Genomic DNA, 20,665 nt, shown 5'->3' with positions numbered 1-20,665 from the left:
TCCATTCGGAGGTCGTTTGGTACTCCAACGGTTAACCGGGCATCCGCAAAGTCCATTTGATTGTCCAGAAAAAACCCCTCTAAAACCAGCCCAAAACCCACCAAACTCTCTTCCATACTCTAGGTCGTTCGATCACGATCGTGTGGGCGAAAACCGCACCTCATTTGGAGTCTCCTAGCTCTCTCTACCTATTTATATGTGGGCATCCCGAAAAACGAAATCACAGACGAACCCTAACCCTCTCCCTCCGCGCCGCGCCGGACGCGTCCGCTCCGGCCGAACAACGTCCGCCCGCCTCCGGCCTCCCACCGCGCCGGCCCGCGAGCCCGCCGCAGGCCCGCCGGCCCGCATCGCCGCCGCCCGCGCCGCGCGCGCCCGCCGCCGCCGACCCGCACCGCCGCTGCCGAGCCGCCCGCCGCCACCGCCACCGGCCGCCGCCGCCGCCACCGGCCCGGCCCCGCCGTACCCCGCCCGCCGGCGACCGGTCCTTCCCGTCGGCCATCTCCCTCGCCTCCTCCTTCCCTCCGGCGAGCTCCGACCACCGGAGTCCCGAACGCCATCGGCCCGAGTCGAGCTCGAGCGAGCAACGCTCGATCCAGATCCAACCACCGTACGTTGACTTTTTCTCGCGACCCCCTCTTTTCTCCAAGTCCCTAAATCTTATCAGCATGTGCCTCTGTTCCCGATGCGATAATTTCTTGCATGTAGCTCCGATTCGCGCGTGTAATATGTCAAATTGTTCGCCTCATGATGCTCTCCATTTTGTTCAATTGCACCATATTCATTAGAGGTCATCTTGATTTCCAAATCTTCGTTGGAAGAGGGCTAGATGCTGTTATTCTCTGGTTCTTAACAGAACTTGGAGATTTGTCATTTTTGTATCATTTATTCTGTGCATCTTTTGAGCATGAGCTCTCCATGTGTTTTGAAGTATGCCATGCCATATTTCCAGTGGTATAGTCCATGTATTTTTGTGATCTCTTTGGTGACTAGCACAAGCATGCAAAGTAGGCCCCGTAATATTTCTGATTTCAGGGACTTGGTGATTTCTCCAAGTCTTTGTCTGCTGTAATTTTGTTGCCATGTAAACTTGATGCTACAGAGAGATCCATGTATATTTTCGAGATGTTCAGTAAGGATGTTTTGTAGCTATAGTTGTAATTGATCCATTTCTGCAATTGTTTGCAATTATGGGGTGCCATAGCATGACTCAATCTTGCTCTACTTTTGCTATAAAATATTTCTGCCAGATTATTAACATGATATGCATTTTTGCCAAGCTTATTGTAGTTGATCCATACATGCTATGCAATTGTTCTTTCCATGGTTAGCTTCATAAACATGCCATCTTGCTGTAGGTATGCTTGGTTTGTTATGAATTGCTCTGTAGTGAGTGCATCAAGCTCACAAATAGGCCTACATATTAATATTTCTGCCATGCTCTGTTTTCTGCCAAGTCTGAAACCTGTTAATGAAACTTGCTATGTTTACATGCTTGCCATCATATCTTCTGTTCCTTTTTGGCTTATGGTCAGTAAGGGACTTTTGTCATGTGCTTTTAGTAGAACCTTGTTATGCCTTGTTTTTCTATGTTAAGGTCCTGTAGCATGTTGATTTCGTACTCTGAACATTGCTACCTGATGCTGTTTACTGCCATGTCCAGTTTTTCACTAAGTCTGTGAACCTGTAATCTTTTGCACTTTTGTCATGCTTGTTTGAGCTTGATATATTGTGATCTAGCCATAGCTCAGTGTTCAGCTTTTGTCAAGCATCTCCTGTAGTTTACTGTCATGTGCTTTGTTGCTATGTTGGGGTGCTGTAGCATTGTTATTTGTTGCATTTTAAGTGCTATCTTGCTGTTAATCGCAGATTCGTGTCATTCTTGTTTTGCTTGCCATTTGCAAACCGTGCATCCGATTCCGGTGATCTTTATATCGATTTCGACCGAAATCATCTCATCTTTCCAGTGGCGTGCTTGGTTTGCCAAGTTACTGCCATGTTCATCATTTTCCTTCCAGAGCACGCATATGTATCGCATATCATATCTTGCATATCATACATGTTTTTGCATCATGTGGCTTGCGCATTTCTCGTTGTTGATTGTGGTTCCACTTGTTTGTGTTCTTGTCTTGGGTAGAGCCGGGAGACGAGTTCGTGAACGAGGAACCTGTCGAGTACGCTTACAAGGATCAAGCTTTCGACAACTCTGAGAACCTTGCAGGCAAGATGACCACCCCTCGAAATCACTTCTATCTTTGCTATGCTAGTTGTTCGCTCTATTGCCATGCTCCGCTACCTATCACTTGCTATATCATGTCTCCCATTTTAGCCATGTCAGCCCTAACCATCCTTTCCTAGCAAACCGTTGTTTGGCTATGTTACCGCTTTTGCTCAGCCCCTCTTATAGCGTTGCTAGTTGCAGGTGAAGTTGAAGTTGTTCCATGTCGGAACATGGATATGTTGGGATATCACAATATCTCTTATTTAATTAATGCATCTATATATTTGGTAAAGGGTGGAAGGCTCGGCCTTATGTCTGGTGTTTTGTTCCACTCTTGCCGCCCTAGTTACTGTTATACCGGGATTATGTTCCTTGAGTTTGCGTTCCTTACACGGTCGGGTGATTTATGGGACCCCCTTGACAGTTCGCCTTGAATAAAACTCCTCCAGCAAGGCCCAACTTTGGTTTTACTATTTGCCGCCTAAGCCTTTTTCCCCGGGTTTTCGCGAGCCCGAGGGTCATCTTATTTTAACCCCCCCGGGCCAGTGCTCCTTCGAGTGTTGGTCCGAACCGAGCAGCCTGCGGGGCCACCTCGGGGAAACTCGAGGTCTGGTTTTACTCGTAGCTTGACTTATCCGGTGTGCCCTGAGAACGAGATATGTGCAGCTCCTATCGGGATTTGTCGGCACATTCGGGCGGCTTTGCTGGTCTTGTTTTACCATTGTCGAGATGTCTTGTAAACCGGGATTCCGAGACTGATCGGGTCTTTCCGGGAGAAGGTTTATCCTTCGTTGACCGTGAGAGCTTATGATGGGCTAAGTTGGGACACCCCTGCAGGGTAATATCTTTCGAAAGCCGTGCCCGCGGTTATGAGGCAGATGGGAATTTTTAATGTCCGGTTGTAGATAACTTGTCACTTGACCCAAGTAAAATACATCAACTGCGTGAGTAGCCGTGATGGTCTCTTCTCGGCGGAGTCCGGGAAGTGAACACGGTCTGAGTTATGCTTGACGTAAGTAGGTGTTCAGGACCTCTTCTTGGTCATTGCTAGATGACGGCCGTTCCATTGCTTCTCTTCTCGCTCTCATTTGCGCTAGTTAGCCACCATATATGCTTTTGCCGCTGCAGCTCCACCTCTTTACATCCATCCTTTCCTATGAGCTTAAATAGTCTTGATCTCGCGGGTGTGAGATTGCTGAGTCTTCGTGACTCACAGATTCTATCAAAATAGTTGCAGGTGCCGACGATGCCAGTGCAGATGATGGCGTCGATCTCAAGTGGGAGTTCGACGAGGAACGTGGTCGTTACTATGTGTCTTTTCCTGATGATCAGTAGTGGAGCCCAGTTGGGACGATCGGGGATCTAGCATTTGGGGTTGTCTTATTTTCATCTGGATTTTGACCGTAGTCGGTCTATATGATTGTATTTTGGATGATGTATGATGATATTTATGTATTGTGTGAAGTGGCGATTGTAAGCCAACTCTTTATCCCATTCTTGTTCATTACATGGGATTGTGTGAAGATGACCCTTCTTGCAACAAAACACTATGCGGTTATGCCTCTAAGTCGTGCCTCGACACGTGGGAGATATAGCCGCATCGTGGGCGTTACATCCTTCTCCCTGGACTTAACCACGATATCATCCACATAGGCATGAACATTGCGCCCAATCTGGTTATGAAGACAATTCTGCACACAACGCTGATAAGTCGCCTGTGCACTCTTGAGTCCAAAAGGCATAGACACATAACAGAAGGCTCCAAAGGGAGTGAGGAACGCCGTCTTCTCCTGGTCCTTAACTGCCATTTTAATCTGATGGTATCCAGAATAAGCATCCAAAAAACTTAAGCGCTCACAACCCGCCGTAGCATCAATGATTTGATCAATACGGGGGAGAGCAAAAGGACCAGCCGGACAAGCCTTGTTTAAGTCCGTGTAGTCCACACACATCCGCCAGGTGCCGTTCTTCTTGAGCACGAGTACCGGGTTAGCTAACCATTCTGGATGAAAAACTTCAACAATAAACCCGGCCGCCAAGAGCCGGGCCACCTCCTCACCAATGGCTTTCCGCCTCTCCTCATTAAACCGCCGAAGGAATTGCCTGACTGGCTTAAATTTCGGATCAATATTGAGAGTGTGCTCAGCGAGTTCTCTAGGTACACCTGGCCTGTCAGAAGGTTTCCATGCAAAAATGTCCCTGTTCTCACGGATGAACTCGATGAGCGCGCCTTCCTATTTCAGATCCAGATTGGCACTGATGCTAAACAGCTGAGATGGGTCACCTGGAACGAAGTCAACAAGTTTAGTCTCATCAGCTGACTTAAATTTCATTGCCGGCTCATGCTCCGTGGTCGGTTTTTTCAAAGACGTCATATCTGTCGGGTCAACATTGTCCTTATAAAACTTCAACTCCTCTGTTGCACAAACAAATTCTGCATAAGCCGCGTCTCCTTCCTCACACTCCAAGGCTATCTTTCTGCTGCCATGAACCATAATGGTCCCATTGTGACCCGGCATCTTGAGCTGCAAATACACGTAACACGGCCGTGCCATGAACTTGGCGTAAGCCGGCCGCCCAAATAAAGCATGATACGGACTTCTTATCTTAACCACCTCAAAGGTTAATTTTTCCTCCCTGTAGTTGTACTCATCTCCAAAAGCCACTTCCAGCTCGATCTTACCAACTGGATATGCCGACTTACCAGGCACCACACCATGGAAAACAGTATTGGACTGGCTGAGGTTCTTATCAATCAACCCCATACGACGGAAGGTCTCATAATAGAGGATGTTGATGCTGCTGCCTCCGTCCATGAGCACTTTAGTGAATTTATATCCCCCCACCTGAGGAGCCACCACCAGAGCTAGGTGACCCGGATTATCAACCCGGGGAGGGTGATCTTCCCTACTCCATACAATAGGCTGCTCAGACCATCTTAAATAGCGTGGAACCGCCGGCTCAACAGCATTCACAACCCTTTTGTGAAGCTTCTGATCTCGCTTGCACAGACTGGTGGTAAACACATGATACTGTCCACCATTCAGCTGCTTTGGATTGGTCTGGTATCCCCCCTGCTGCTGCTGCTGATGACCCTGGCCGGACTGCTGATTAAAGCCCCCTTGAACATTCTGAGAATTGGAATTTGAGCCGCCGCCCGGGCCATGAAAGTCGCCGGCGCCTGAGCCGCCGCCCGGGCCATTATTGCAATTGAAAGCATTGGAATTTTTAAAGGCCTTCATGATTGCGCAGTCCTTCCATAAATGAGTGGCCGGCTTTTCCCTAGAGCCATGCCTTGGACAAGGCTCATTCAACAACTGCTCAAGCGTCGGGCCTGATCCGCCGGCGCGGGGAGGCGGTCTCCCCTTGCGCCGGTGGTTGTTACCCTATGAACTGGCGTTGGCCGCAAACTCCATACTGCCATCAGCCTTACGCTTGCTACCCCCTGGTTCGCCGGGTTATGCTGGGGGCCCTTGCCATTGCCATTCCGTTTTCCCTTCCCTGTCCTTTCATCATCCGACGCGGGATCCTTGGTACTATCAGAGTCGGCGTACTTAACCAGAGCCGCCATCAGCGTACCCATATCGTTGCAATCGCGCTTGAGCCGCCCGAGCTTCATCTTCAGGGGCGCAAAGCGACAATTCTGCTCTAACATTAAGACTGCAGAGCCGGCATCCATCTTATCAGATGAATGTATTATCTCTTTGACCCGACGAACCAAATGGGTTGTAGATTCACCCTCCTGCTGCTTACAGTTAGTCAAATCCACAATTGACATAGACTGCCTACAGGTATCTTTAAAGTTTTGGATGAACCGGGCTTTTAGTTCAGCCCAAGACCCGATAGAGTTTGGTGGCAGTCCCTTCAACCAAGTGCGGGCAGTCCCATCTAACATCATGGTGAAGTACTTGGCCATTGCCGCTTCACTGACCTCCAGCAACTCCATGGCCATCTCGTAACTCTCGATCCAGGCTCCGGGTTGTAAATCAGCCGTGTAATTAGGCACCTTCCTAGGCCCTTTGAAATCCTTGGGCAGACGTTCATTGCGGAGAGCCGTCACCAGACAAGGGACACCTCCAGTCCTCGTAGGTATACCCGCATCAATAGAAGCTGTCGGATAAGACGGGGGTGGCTGGTAAGCCGTCAACTGAGGCGCCTGCTCCGCCTCTTGCCGTGCTCTGTCTTGGTCTACCGCGTGAAAGGCTCCGTTATGAGCCGGGCCGTGGCCAGGAGGCAAGTCATGGCGTCGGACGTTGCTTGAGCCGGTCGCTGAGACCATGTGTCTGCTATAACTCGGGCTCCGGCCTAGACGAGGGGTTGAATGAATCCTGTTCCGGCTATAAGAATATGCCTCCTGCTGCGCCAGAGCCGTCTGAAGGAGTTCTCTGACCCGGCGGGTTTCAACCGTCATCGGAGAGTCACCATCGATTGGGAGAGCCGCCAGTCGCGCTGCTGCGGCGACCATGTTTTCCAACGGGTTGGCATAATGACCCGGTGGTATTGGCACATACTGAGGCGGGGCAGCATTCACCCGGGGAGGCCCCATCACTTGGGGCTGAATTGACGTTCCAGCCCCGGGCGTCGTGACCTCAGGCGGGTTACTGGGCCCTGCACCAGGCGTGTTGAAGAGGTTTCGAGGATCGTAAACCGGAGGGAGTCGAGATTGGGCCTTTTGATGCCTCCTTCTCATGACCTTATTGGACGCGTTCCGATCCATCGTGAGCCGGAAAGACTGTGCCTGAATCAGCTGAGTCTGGGCGTCGAGAGCCACCCTCTCCGCAGCCATCCTGATCCCTTCCGCCGCCAGATCCTCCTTGGCTTTTGCTAGATCCAGCTTTAACTGTGCCACCTCCGCGTCATGCTGAGCTTGATCCGCCGGGACGACCGTAGCGGTTAACAGGGCCGTCATCTTGTTTGTGAGATCCATCAGCACCTGAGCCGGCGAGGGCACAGGGCTTCCTGCCCCGGCGGTGGGGTTTTGAACAGGTTGTGCGCCAGCCATAAAGATTCCAACCCGGCTCGGCGGCTCAAAGGGGTCCGGAATACTGTCGCCATCGGAACAACCCCTGAGCCTGCCATCTTGAAGTTGGTATAACGAATCGGTCTCCTCTGTGGATGACTCGCCGTCAGAACGAGCGGCCGTCTCATCACCAGATCCAGATCCTTCAGAGAGCTCTCCATGGACGCACCCCACGAAAGCACGCTTCAAGGCAGGCAAAGTCCGGGCGGGTTGTGCACGTTGAGCCGTCTCGATGAGATCGGCGCAGAGGTCCGGCTCAGGGCCCGGCTCACCAATCTTGCCAATAAAGACATGGATTCCGCCGAAGGGGACCCGGTACCCGTACTCAATTGAGCCGGCGTCGGGGCCCCAATTTGCATCATCGATGTAGAGCTTGCCGCGATGACTCTTGGTCATCCGGCCCACAGCATATCCCTTGAGCCCTTCGAAGCTGCCCTTCAAGAACTCAAATCCACCGTGCGCTAGCCCCACGGTGGGTGCCAACTGTCGTGGAATTGTCACGGCAGATGTCCTCGTGCAAGGACTTAGTCATGGAGCCATCGCCGCTAGGAAGCTTAAAGGGGTTAAACGGGACAAGGAACACGAGGGTTATACTGGTTCGGCCCCTTACGGTGAAGGTAAAAGCCTACGTCCAGTTGAGGTGGTATTACTTGGGGTTTCGATGACCAGGGAGCTTAATCGCTATGCCCGACTCTCGATCTGTTGTCTCTCGTCCTGAACCGCCGCTGGGTCGTCCCTTTATATAGAGAGGTTGACGCCCGCGGCTCTCAGAGTCCCGGCTGGCTTATAACAGCATCCAGCCCGGACTCTTAACTACTCTTGCCTTACATTACAAGACTTGCCATAACGGCGGGTTATCACTACGGGCCTTAAGCCGCCTCCGGGTCTTAAGCCCATTATTGATCCGCCATCCTCAAGCTTGGTATTGGGCTTCACGTGATGATCATTATGACGTAACCCGGCCCCTCCTGGGCGGGTGACTCTAATGGTTATATCCTCAACACCGGGGGTTATAATAAAGATGACCCTCGGGCTCGCGAAAACCCGGGGGAAAAAGGCTTAGGTGGCAAATGGTAAAACCAAAGTTGGGCCTTGCTAGAGGAGTTTTATTCAAGGCGAACTGTCAAGGGGGTCCCATAAATCACCCAACCGCGTAAGGAACGCAAACTCAAGGAACATAATACGGGTATGACAGAAACTAAGGCGTCAAGAGTGGAACAAAACACCAGGCATAAGGCCAAGCCTTCCACCCTTAACAAATATATAGATTAATTAATTAAATAAGAGATATTGTGATATTCCAAAATATCCATGTTCCAACATGGAACAAACTACATCTTCACCTGCAACTAGCAACACTATAAGAAGGGGCTGAGCAAAAGCGGTAACTTAGCCATACAACGGTTTGCTAGGAAAGGATGGTTAGAGGCTTGACATGGCAATATGGGAGGCATGATATAGCAAGTGGTAGGTAGCGAAGCATGGCAATAGAACGAATAACTAGCAAAGCAAAGATAGAAGTGATTTCGAGGGTATGGTCATCTTGCCTGCAAGGTTCTCAGAGTTGTCAAAAGCTTGATCCTCGTAAGCGTACTCAACAGGTTCCTCGTTCATGAACTCGTCTCCCAACTCTACCCACAGCAAGAATACAAGCAAAGGAACCACAATCAATCACGGGAAATGCACAAGCAACATGATGCAAAACATGTATGATATGTGAGATGTGATATGCGATGCATATGCGTGCTCCGGAAGGAAAATGATAAACAAGGCAGTAACTTGGCAAACCAAGCATGCCACTAGAAAGATGAGATGATTTCGGTCGAAATCGATATAAAGATCACCGGAAACGGATGCACGGTTTGCAAATGGCAAGCAAAACAAGAATGACACGAATCTGCGATTAACAGCATGATAGCACTAGAATACATCAAGTAACAATGCTACAGCACGCCAACATAGCAACAAAGCATATGGCAGTAATCTAAAGGAGATTCTTGACAAAAGATGAACACTGAGCTACGGCTAGATCATAACATAACAGGTTTAAACAAGCATGGCAAAAGTGCAAAAGATATCAGGTTCACAGACTTAGTGAAATTACTGGACATGCCTGAAACAACATCAGGTAGCAATGTTCAGAGCAAGCAATCAACATGCTAAAGAAACTTAACATAGCAAAACAAGGCATGGCATGAATCTACTAAATTCATAGAACAAAAATCCCTTACTGACCATAAGTCAAAAAGGATCAGAAGATATGATGGCAACCATGTAAACATAGCAAGTTCCGTTAACAGATTTCAGACTTAGCAGAAAACAGAGCATGGCAGAAACAGTAATATGAAGGCATCTTGGTGTGCTTGATTCACTCACCATAAAGCAATGCATGACAAAACAAGCATACCTACAGCAAGATGGCATGTTTATGAAGCTATCCATGGCAAGAACAAATACATAGCATGAAAGGATTAACTACAACAAGCTTGGCAAAATTGAGTAACACGTAAACAATCTGCCAGGAATATTTTATAGCAAAAATAGAGCAAGATTGAGTCATGCTATGGTACTCCATAATTGCAAACAGGGGTATGGATGGATAGACCACAACTATATCTACAAAACATCCTTACTGAACATCACCAAAAGGAGCATGGATCTCTCTGTAGACACAAGGATATATGGCAACAAAATAACAGCAGTCACAGACAGTAAAATTACTAAGTCCCTGAAATCAGAAACATCACGAAGCCTAGTTTGCATGCTTGTGCTAGTCACCACAGAGATCACAAAAATACATGGCATACACCTCTGTAAAGATGGCATGGCATACATCAAAACACATGTAGAGCTCATACTCATAAGATGCACAGATCAAATGCAACAAAAATAACAAATCCTCGAGATCTGATAAGTAACAGCAGATAACAGCAACTAGCACTCTTGCACCAGAGATTTGGGCATCAAGATGGACCCAAATGAATATGGCATAATGGAACAAAATGAAGAGCATCACGAGACGAACATTTCGATATATTACACACACGAAACGAAGCTATATGCAGAAAGTTATGATGCAATGAACAGGAGCATGTACTGTAAATATTTAGGACTAAGAGAAAAACGGGGAGGGGAAAGAGGTCAACCAGATCTGGATCGGGCCGAGCTAGGGTTCGCCGGGGCTGCCGGAGTTGCTGCCGGAAACGAGGGAGAGGAGGCGCCGGCGGGGAGGACTCGGGGAGGACGCCGGCGACGAGGAGGGAGAAGGGGTCGACGGCGCGGGCGGCGCCGTGCGCGCGGAGAGGGGGGGAGGCCGCCGGGGCGCGGGCGACGGGGCGCCGAGGTCGCCGGAGCGGCGGCCGGCCGGCGACGGGCGCGGGGGACGGCGGCTCGACGGCGAGGCGGCGATGGCGGCGGGGCGGCGCCGCTGGAGGAGACGGGCGGCGGGGAAGGCGATGTGGGCCGCGGGGGGCCGACGCGGGCCTCGCGCGGTAGCGCGGCGTACGGCGCTGATGTGGCACGCTGTGAGTGGGCGGGGCGCGGCGGCGGGTTTTCGTCCGGCGACGGTGGACACGTCCGGTGGCGGCGGGGAGATTTGCTATGGCTTTTGCACCGCGAATATTTCGGAAGGGAAGGTGTATATATAGGCATAGGGGGCTAGGAGACTCCAAACGGAGTGCGATTTTCGCCCACACGATCGTGATCGAACAACCTAGAGCATGGAAGTGACTGAGAGGGGTTTTGGGCTGTTTGAAGGAGGGGTTTTGCTGCAACACACAAAAGGACTTTGTGGTTACCCGGTTAACCGTTGGAGTATCAAACGACCTCCAAATGACACGAAACTTGACAGGTGGTCTACCGGTGGTATACCAAGGCCACTTGGCAAGACTCGGTACATTCCGAGAACGTTTAACACCCGCTCACGAAAAGAAACAAGAGGGGTGCGCCGGAGGAGGTGGGAGTGCCGGATTGCAAAACGGACAACGGGGAAAATGCTTGGATGCATGAGACGAACACGTATGCAAATGAGATGCACATGATGACATGATATGGGATGCATGACATGAACAAAATGCAAAACGAAAAACAAAACCCGACCACGGAGGAAATATCATAACACATAGCCAAAAATGGCAAGAGTCGGAGTTACAAATATGGCAAGTTACATCCGGGGTGTTACACACATTCACACTAACTCATTACTTATTCTCCAGTTTCAGTTCAATTCCATGTTGTTACCCCCTTGCATAAAATTTCCACAATAGTTTAATCTAGGGTCAGGAACAATACACTATTGTAGTGAGGGTGCAAACTCACCTACCTCTGCAAACACATCAAGCACAAACACAGAGCAGCAAACACGTCTTTCTCCGGATCAAGAGCATCTCGTCCATCACTGACAGGGCCCCTATCCTCTCGTATCCTCCCTCCAATTCCTACTGACATCACCATGTTCCCCATCTTTGAAATCCGGGCAAAGTAAGGTTGTCCCCTCAATCTCCAGAGCCACCTTGCCTGCATGCCACCATCCTGGATCAAGACCATATCGTCCATCTCGAACAAGGCGAGCCGCTGAATTTGTGGGAGCACTGGTCACTTCTTCTCCAGCACCCTCGCTCAGTGCGGTAGCTGACGAGTCTTCAACTTTGATCCTCTTATTCCAGCGATGTCGTACGACAGCCAGTCTTGAGGAAGGAGAGGTAGCCGTCTTCAAGGTTGTTGAACCGCAACAAAGATAATTGAAACAAATGACAGGTAAATATCACATCGTGATTCTTAAAAAATATCTATCAATAAACAGGTCTATCAGAAGTTTGGAATTTCAATATCCCATTAGAGGAAGTTTCATTAAGTTTATGTAATGAAATCAGCAAAACATCTTGAGTTATGTAGAATTGGCATGCCTGCTCATATAATCAAATTAGTGAAACATAGTAGGTAGGGTAGAATAGATAGCGTCATTAGATAGGAGAACACTACAACTATAGACTCATCCTGATGTTGAAAATTAGAAGCAAAAAGGTTGTCATGCAATAGAAACTTAGTGAATCCCTACCTTACCACAACCTGGACGTGGGCAAAAAAACTCCTTTTTGTCCTATGTGAGTAAGATTGTGCCCCTTCGACTTGAAGCTATGTACAGATTTCTGCAGAACAAACAGGAAATGATTCATCAATTGTACAAAAAGAAATATTCAGATAGTTAGGAACTATATTCCCCATTCAAAATTATATCGTACATATAACGGTTTTGCAGTTCACAAGTAACCGATACATGACAAAACCAAAGGTCCTGCATGTAAAGTTGTGCTGGAACAAATCACTGGCCTTAAAAAAATCATCAATAACTATGGAAAACACAGAACGGACATTGTGGAAAAGAAAGATAAAGAGCTTAAAGCCATTCCTCCTATGATCCTAACATGCATGGTTTCAGTTAGGTACAGACTATAGGCACACTGTCCTCATAATTTTCAAAGCCTACTGTCGATTTAGCATGACTCAGACTGAAATTCAGTTTACATACCTGATGCGTATTCCTGTTAGTATATCTGTTTAAGCAACAAAACCTGTCATGTCCAACATAGCACCAAAAGTCTAGTGCAATTAAACAAAGGACATGACATGGCTGTGTAAATGAGAGGTTGCAGTATGGCACATTCAGTATAGGTATTTGAAGAAATAAGTGCCATCCATATGGAAATTTTGTTTCCTTCATGCAACAATATAGACGTCCTGCACATAATAGTAACATGTAGAAATATGCATGACTAAATACTACATTACTTACTGTGGAATCCAAATCCAAACAATATATAATACATGATTATTTAAGTGTGTGCAAAGGAGTTATGTATATATTTCCACATATGCTTCACAGACTAAAAATAAGGGAAAGGAACGTTACTAAGGTCATCGTTGCTGTGATCAATTCAAATCTTGTGAACAATATAGGACCGAGGGTAATATACTAAAATAATTCTCAAAGAAGAGTAGTTTCCCAGTTGTAAACATACCTAATTGTAGAACTTCCAGTGACATGTTACTTTTCAGCCATCAAATTGATCAACATGTGTCATCATGTACGTGCATACCCGATGTAATAAGCTAGCTTGGGACGTACCTAGGGCGACGTATTATCTTGTACAATCCGCTCACTGTGCCTCCACTCCCTAGGGCGACGCAGGCAGAGCCAAGGCACGGTGGCTACGAACGGACCTTGCCCCAGACCTCAATGGATGCTGGCATGGGGTGTAGCCGGCGCGCGTTGGCGACAACGGTCGATGTGGGCAGCCGCGGGATGTTGATGTCACAGACTACGTACCTCTAAAAGAGCAAACTCGAACAGGAAAATACCGCAGCCGTGACGCCCTAGGGATCCGCCGCCTCTTGGGGATCCGCGACGGCGGCGCCCTGGTGATCTGCGACGGCGGTGTCCTCCTGATCCGCGATGGCAGTGTCCTGCTGATCCGCGACGACGTCGGCGATCGGCGACGTCCTTGGAGATTGACGGCAGCGGCAGCGGCGATGTATATAATCCTAGACAAATGATCTCGCCATGGAGAGGAGTGGCGGCGTGGGTTTTTTTCCTTTCGAGGGCCGCGTGGTCATAGGCGTCTCCTTTTTTAAGGCAAATCAAAGGTCGTTCTTGTTTTTGGAAGTCTAATCAAGGTATTTTTTTATTTTTATAGCCAAATCAATCCGTGTCCTTGATTTTGGAAACCTAATCAAGACGATTCTTTATTTTTTATAGCCAAATCAAGATGAAATGGAGTAATTTCTTTTGGCCCAAATCAACGCGTCATTCTTTTCTAAGAGTAAATATTAAAGAAGTGGTGGCCTAAAGTTTTTAGGGGAGTTTGGTTTTCTAATGAGAGGGAAAAAATCGAATGGAAGGGAGTGGTGGGATGTGAGAAAAAAAAACCCGCGGGTACCCGGCCTACCAACTCTCCTTTAGAGTAGACAAAATACATTTAAATAGGAAAACAATATAAATAATTTTCACATTGTGATACGTGATTACGTGAGGGTGTGGCTTCGACGGTTGTGTTTTTTCCTAGTGGAGCCAAGTATGGGAGGGGATCGGTGGGAGAAATAAATCGAAGAGGGGAGTGATCTATTTGGAAGGTGATCTCATATATATGGTATTATTTTTGAATTCTTAATTACAAAATATTTACATTATTGAATTGACACCGGCCAAAGCAGCACGAATAAATGAAAGGAGTGTCAAATGAGATATTTACATGATTAAATTGAATCGAAACCTGCCAAAGCAAGCACGAATAAATGAAAGGAGTGTCAGACGTGATTCGGTTTTAAGTGCTAAGAAGAAGAAAATAACGTGAGAGGGGTGGCGGGAGGTGGGACGAAAAAAAACCAGACGAAAATAAACCAAACGAAAGTGATGGGACTATTCAACCAACTCGTCCATTAAGAGTAGAGATATTCTTTATTCTACATCTCGCAGATCAAACTAGAGTAGTATGAAACTATGGAAACGCGTACATACATCATATCTCCGACAAATCAAACGCATACGCACGACGCGCAAGTCCATACGTTCACCCGTGCTGCTCTAGCTAGGTGCTGGCGACGTCCCGCGCTTTGGTGGTGCCCAGAGCGTCCCCGGCCTCGTCCCCGACTCTGTGCCCGACGAAGGCCGGCGCCCCCTGTCTGCCGTGCCGCTTCCCGCTGTCCAACGGCTGCACCACCATCCCGCCCACCCGGCCGGAGTCGCCCTGCGCGAGGCCCCTCTGGACGTACCCCACGACCCAGACGAGCGCCGAGAGCCCCGAGACCGCGAGCGCGCCGGTGGCGGCGAGCCCCGCGATGGCGAGCACGGCGCCCAGCGCAGCGGGCACGAGCACCGGACTGAAGAGCAGGACGAGAGGCGCCGCGAGCGCGACGCCGGCGAGCGTGGCCAGCAGGAAGAGGCCCGAGAGGCCCAGCAGCGCGGCGCCGAGAGGGACGAGGAGCGCGGCCGCGGCCAGCGCGGGGACGCGCGGGTCGCTGCGGAGCGCGGACCTCAGGCTCAGCCCCTCAATGCGCCGCAGCGGCTGGTACTGCTGCTGCTTCCCCCCGTGCTGCTGATGTGCGCGCGCCGACGCCGTCGTGGCCATGGCGAGCTCAGGCGGTGGAGGAGGTCGAGGAAGAAGACGATAAGGCCTTGGTCTGGCGAGCACGAGCAGAGGCGGTGTAACGGCGAACTCGGTGCGGTGCCTCTGGCTCTGGCTATATAGAGAAGAGCGTTGCGCGTGGGGGCGAGGCGACACGTGGGCTGGGCGCGTGGCGATGCGGCGGACACCTGAGCTGCATGCGAGAGAACGGCGCCATGGCGTGACATGTACTCCCTCGTCCCAGCCTACCTTCCGTCCGGGCACGTCCTGCGTGTTCTGGAGTTGTTGCGTCCGCGGGTCGCGCAGCCTTTGCTGTTTCTTGCGGGGAGCTCTATGCGATGGTTCTAGCTACTGGTTCAAGTGGTTTCTGCAGTGTTTTTCCTCGTCTAGAGTGCCCGTTTTGGACCGCCAGCAAATATTGCTCCCAAGTAAATTGCCCGCATCAGTTTATAAAAAAAAATTTGTGCTGACCGGCCTGAAAGCGTCTACAACCGGGCGCCTTTTCGGTCCCAAACGCACCAACGGCCAAACCTATTTGGCGCTGCAGCCGCCGGTTTCTTCGTTTTTCCACAAACCGCCCCCTGCAGGCGCTTTTGCTGGGCTCAGCCCATTTAACTCTTTCCCTAGCGTATTCAAAGCGCAAAAATTCACTGGTTCAGGGCGCATAGTGGTAACCACCCCCCACAGGACCTGGATGCGCTAAGCTCCATCACTTGTTCTACTTATCCTATTTTCTTTTCCTTTTTCTTTTTTAGTTTTTAGTTTTTTCTGCTTTCTATCTTTGTTTTTCTGTTTTATTTTTTATTTTTTATTCTTCCTCGTTCGATGTTTTTGTTTAAATCCACCCACATTTTTAAAAATTGATGAAATTTTTAAAATTTTGATAAACATATTTTCCAAATTCGATGAACTTTTTTCAAGATTGATGAATTGTTCCTTCAAATTTGTGAACTTTCTTTAAAATCGGTGAACTATTTTTCAAACTCGATGAACTTTTTTCAAACTCGATGAATTTTTTTCAAATCGAAGAACTTTTTAAAATTTTGATAAACATTTTCCAAATCCGATGAACTTTTTTCAAGATTGATGAATTTTTCTTGTCAAATTTGTGAACTTTTTCGAAACCGGTGAACTTTTTTCATAACCGACGAACTTTTTTCAAAACCGATGAACTTCTTTCGGAAACGATGAACTTTTTCATAATTCTTTCCAAAATCGGTGAACTTTTTTAAGTTTATGAACTTTATATTAAAAAATGATGAACTATTTCTCCAAACTGATAATTTTTTTTTGAAGTTTGTGAACTTTTGTCTCAAAATCGATGAATGTTATTAAATTCAGGATTTAAAAAATAAATAAATAAACAAAAGTGATAATTAAATAACGTGGCCATACTACTTCATCTGATGTTAGCGGTAATGAAAGCACAAGTGCGCTACAGTTGTGTTGGTCAGCTAAGCTCGAAGAAGGCTCGCCTTCGCGGGCGACGCGAGTTCGACTCCTCGCCCCAACGGGCTGCGCGAACGAAAAAAAAGAATCAACTGAGTTTTTTAATGCAACCCCAATATCTGTGCTATCCGACAACCCTCATCCCGAGCCCATATGTCAGGAGGACATGAGGAGACCCGGACACCACTGTCACGCCGGACCGGTCCAGTATGGCCCACACCCCCACTGTTCCTAAGCAGAATCTCAGCCGCTCGCTGGAACCCTAGTCAAACCCCACTAGCTTGAGTCCTCTCGACCTCTTCACTCCTCTCCCATATCCTCCCCTTCCTCTCCCCAATCTCTACTGTCCCCTTCGCCATGGCCAAAAGCAGATTCAAGAGCGGCTCCGACGAGATCGACTGGGCAAAGGACGGAACGAGGAGGAGCTCGCGCTCCGCATCGCTTTTCACCGCTCGCAAATGGACCGGGGTGGGAGCTACTCCTCCATGGCATCGCCGGTGGCAAGGGTCGGCAGCTGCAGCTCCACTGCAGCTACGCGCTACCTGCCTTTCCCGGTCAGGCGGCAGGGCGACCAGCGGTGCTCGGCACCACCGGTAGCTCGCGGTGACATGAATATATTGGGAGCAATTGGCACTAGCTTAGTAGTCATTGAATTTTTTTGAGAAAAAAGAGGGGAGTTTTTGAAGGAAATATGCCCTAGAGGCAATAATAAAGTATTATATATTTCCTTATATCATGATAAATGTTTATTATTCATGCTAGAACTGTATTAACCGGAAACATAATACATGTGTGAATACATAGACAAACAGAGTGTCACTAGTATGCCTCTACTTGACTAGCTCGTTGATCAAAGATGGTTATGTTTCCTAGCCATAGACATGAGTTGTCATTTGATTAACGGGATCACCTCATTAGGAGAATGACGTGATTGACTTGACCCATTCCGTTAGCTTAGCACCCGATCGTTTAGTATGTTGCTATTGCTTTCTTCATGACTTATACATGTTCCTATGACTATGAGATTATGCAACTCCCGTTTACCGGAGGAACACTTTGTGTGCTACCAAACGTCACAACGTAAATGAGTGATTATAAAGGTGCTCTACAGGTGTCTCCAAAGGTACTTGTTGGGTTGGCGTATTTCGAGATTAGGATTTGTCACTCCAATTGTCGGAGAGGTATCTCTGGGCCCACTCGGTAATGCACATCACTATAAGCCTTGCAAGCATTGTGACTAATGAGTTAGTTGCGGGATGATGTGTTACGGAACGAGTAAAGAGACTTGCCGGTAACGAGATTGAACTAGGTATCGAGATACCGACGATCAAATCTCGGGCAAGTAACATACCGGTGATAAATGGGACAACGTATGTTGTTATGCGGTCTGACCGATAAAGATCTTCGTAGAATATGTGGAAGCCAATATGGGCATCCAGGTCCCGCTATTGGTTATTGACCGGAGACGTGTCTCGGTCATGTCTACATAGTTCTCGAACCCGTAGGGTCCGCACGCTTAACGTTACGATGACAGTTTTATTGAGTTTTGATGTACCGAAGGAGTTCGGAGTCCTGGATGAGATCGGGGATATGACGAGGAGTCTCGAAATGGTCGAGACGTAAAAATCGATATATTGGACGACTATATTCGGACTTCGGAAAGGTTCCGAGTGATTCGGGTATTTTTTGGAGTACCGGAGAGTTACGGGATTCGTATTGGGCCTTAATGGGCCATACGGGAAAGGAGAGAAAGGCCTCAAAAGGTGGCCGCACCCCTCCCCATGGTCTGGTCCGAATTGGACTAGGGAAGGGGGCGCACCCTTCCTTCTTTCTCCTTCCCCCTTCCCTTCTCCCACTCCCACAAGGAAAGGAGGAGTCCTACTCCCGGTGGGAGTAGGACTCCCCCCTATGGCGCGCCTCTCCTCTTGGCCGGCTGCCTCCCCCTTGCTCCTTTATATACGGGGGCAGGGGGCACCCCAGAGACACAACAATTGATCCTTGAGATCTCTTAGCCGTGTGCGGTGCCACCCTCCACCATATTACACCTCGATAATACCGTTGCGGAGTTTAGGCGAAGCCCTGCGTCGGTGGAACATCATCATCGTCACCACGCCGTCGTGCTGACGAAACTCTCCCTCAACACTCGGCTGGATTGGAGTTCGAGGGACGTCATCGAGCTGAACGTGTGTAGAACTCGGAGGTGCCGTGCGTTCGGTACTTGATCGGTCGGATCGTGAAGACGTACGACTACATCAACCGCGTTGTGATAACGCTTCCGCTGTCGGTCTACGAGGGTACGTGGACAACACTCTCCCCTCTCGTTGCTATGCATCACCATGATCTTGCGTGTGCGTAGGAAATTTTTTGAAATTACTACGTTCCCCAACAGTGGTATCAGAGCCTGGTTTTATGCGTTGATGCTATGCACGAGTAGAACACAAGTGAGTTGTGGGCGATATAAGTCATACTGCTTACCAGCATGTCATACTTTGGTTCAGCGGTATTGTGAGATGAAGCGGCCCGGACCGACATTACGCGTACGCTTACGCGAGACTGGTTTCACCGTTGCGAGCACTCGTTGCTTAAAGGTGACTGGCAGGTGTCTGTCTCTCTCACTTTAGTTGAACCGAGTGTGGCTACGCCCGGTCCTTCGAAGGTTAAAACAGCACCAACTTGACAAACTATCGTTGTGGTTTTGATGCGTAGGTAAGAACGGTTCTTGCTAAGCCCGTAGCAGCCACGTAAAACTTGCAACAACAAAGTAGAGGACGTCTAACTTGTTTTTGCAGAGCATGTTGTGATGTGATATGGTCAAGACATGATGTGATATAATTTGTTGTATGAGATGATCATGTTTTGTAACCGAGTTATCGGCAACTGGCAGGAGCCATATGGTTGTCGTTTTATTGTATGCATTGCCATCGCCATGTAATGCTTTACTTTATCACTAAGCGGTAGCGATAGTCGTAGAAGCATAAGATTGACGAGACGACAACGATGCTACGATGGAGATCAAGGTGTCGCGCCGGTGACGATGGTGATCATGATGGTGCTTCGGAGATGGAGATCACAAGCACGGTGCTTCGGAGATGGAGATCACAAGCACAAGATGATGATGGCCATATCATATCACTTATATTGATTGCATGTGATGTTAATCCTTTATGCATCTTATCTTGCTTTGTTTGACGGTAGCATTATAAGATGATCCTTCACTAAATTATCAAAGTATAAGTGTTCTCCCTGAGTATGCACCGTTGCGAAAGTTCTTCGTGCTGAGACACCACGTGATGATCGGGTGTGATAGGCTCTACGTTCAAATACAACGGGTGCAAAACAGTTGCACACGCAGAATACTCAGGTTAAACTTGACGAGCCTAGCATATAACAGATATGGCCTCGGAACACGGAGACCGAAAGGTCGAGCGTGAATCATATAGTAGATATGATCAACATAGTGATGTTCACCGTTGAAACTACTCCATCTCACGTGATGATCGGACATGGTTTAGTTGATATGGATCACGTGATCACTTAGAGGATTAGAGGGATGTCTATCTAAGTGGGAGTTCTTAAGTAATATGATTAATTGAACTTAAATTTATCATGAACTTAGTCCTGATAGTATTTTGCAAATTATGTTATAGATCAATAGCTCGCGTTGTTTCTTCCCTGTGTTTATTTTTGATATGTTCCTAGAGAAAAATTATGTTGAAAGATGTTAGTAGCAAAGATGCGGATTGGATCCGTGATCTGAGGATTATCCTCATTGCTGCACAGAAAAATTATGTCCTTGATGCACCGCTAGGTGACAGACCTATTGCAGGAGCAGATGCAGACGTTATGAACGTTTGG

The 20,665-nt window shown here is 48.4% G+C and overlaps 1 protein-coding gene across 1 annotated transcript; it reads right to left on the bottom strand.

Moving 5' to 3' along the window:
- Window positions 1–14,652: 14,652 nt before the first annotated feature.
- Window positions 14,653–15,465, bottom strand: LOC109775204 (oleosin 5-like). The gene has a single exon (XM_020333954.4). The coding sequence runs from the start codon at window positions 15,362–15,364 to the stop codon at window positions 14,825–14,827; it is 540 nt and encodes a 179-aa protein (XP_020189543.1). The 5' UTR covers window positions 15,365–15,465; the 3' UTR covers window positions 14,653–14,824.
- Between the last annotated feature and the right edge of the window lie 5,200 nt (window positions 15,466–20,665).

The sequence above is a fragment of the Aegilops tauschii genome, chromosome 7 (genome assembly GCF_002575655.3).
Source record: "Aegilops tauschii subsp. strangulata cultivar AL8/78 chromosome 7, Aet v6.0, whole genome shotgun sequence".
NCBI classification, from domain to species: Eukaryota; Viridiplantae; Streptophyta; class Magnoliopsida; order Poales; family Poaceae; genus Aegilops; species Aegilops tauschii.
Note: the sequence above shows the minus strand (reverse complement) of the source record. Positions and strands in the feature narration are given on the sequence as shown.

Bases quoted from the DNA above. Each gene is read 5' to 3' on its own strand.
- LOC109775204 (XM_020333954.4), bottom strand. From the start codon at position 15,364: ATGGCCACGACGGCGTCGGCGCGCGCACATCAGCAGCACGGGGGGAAG.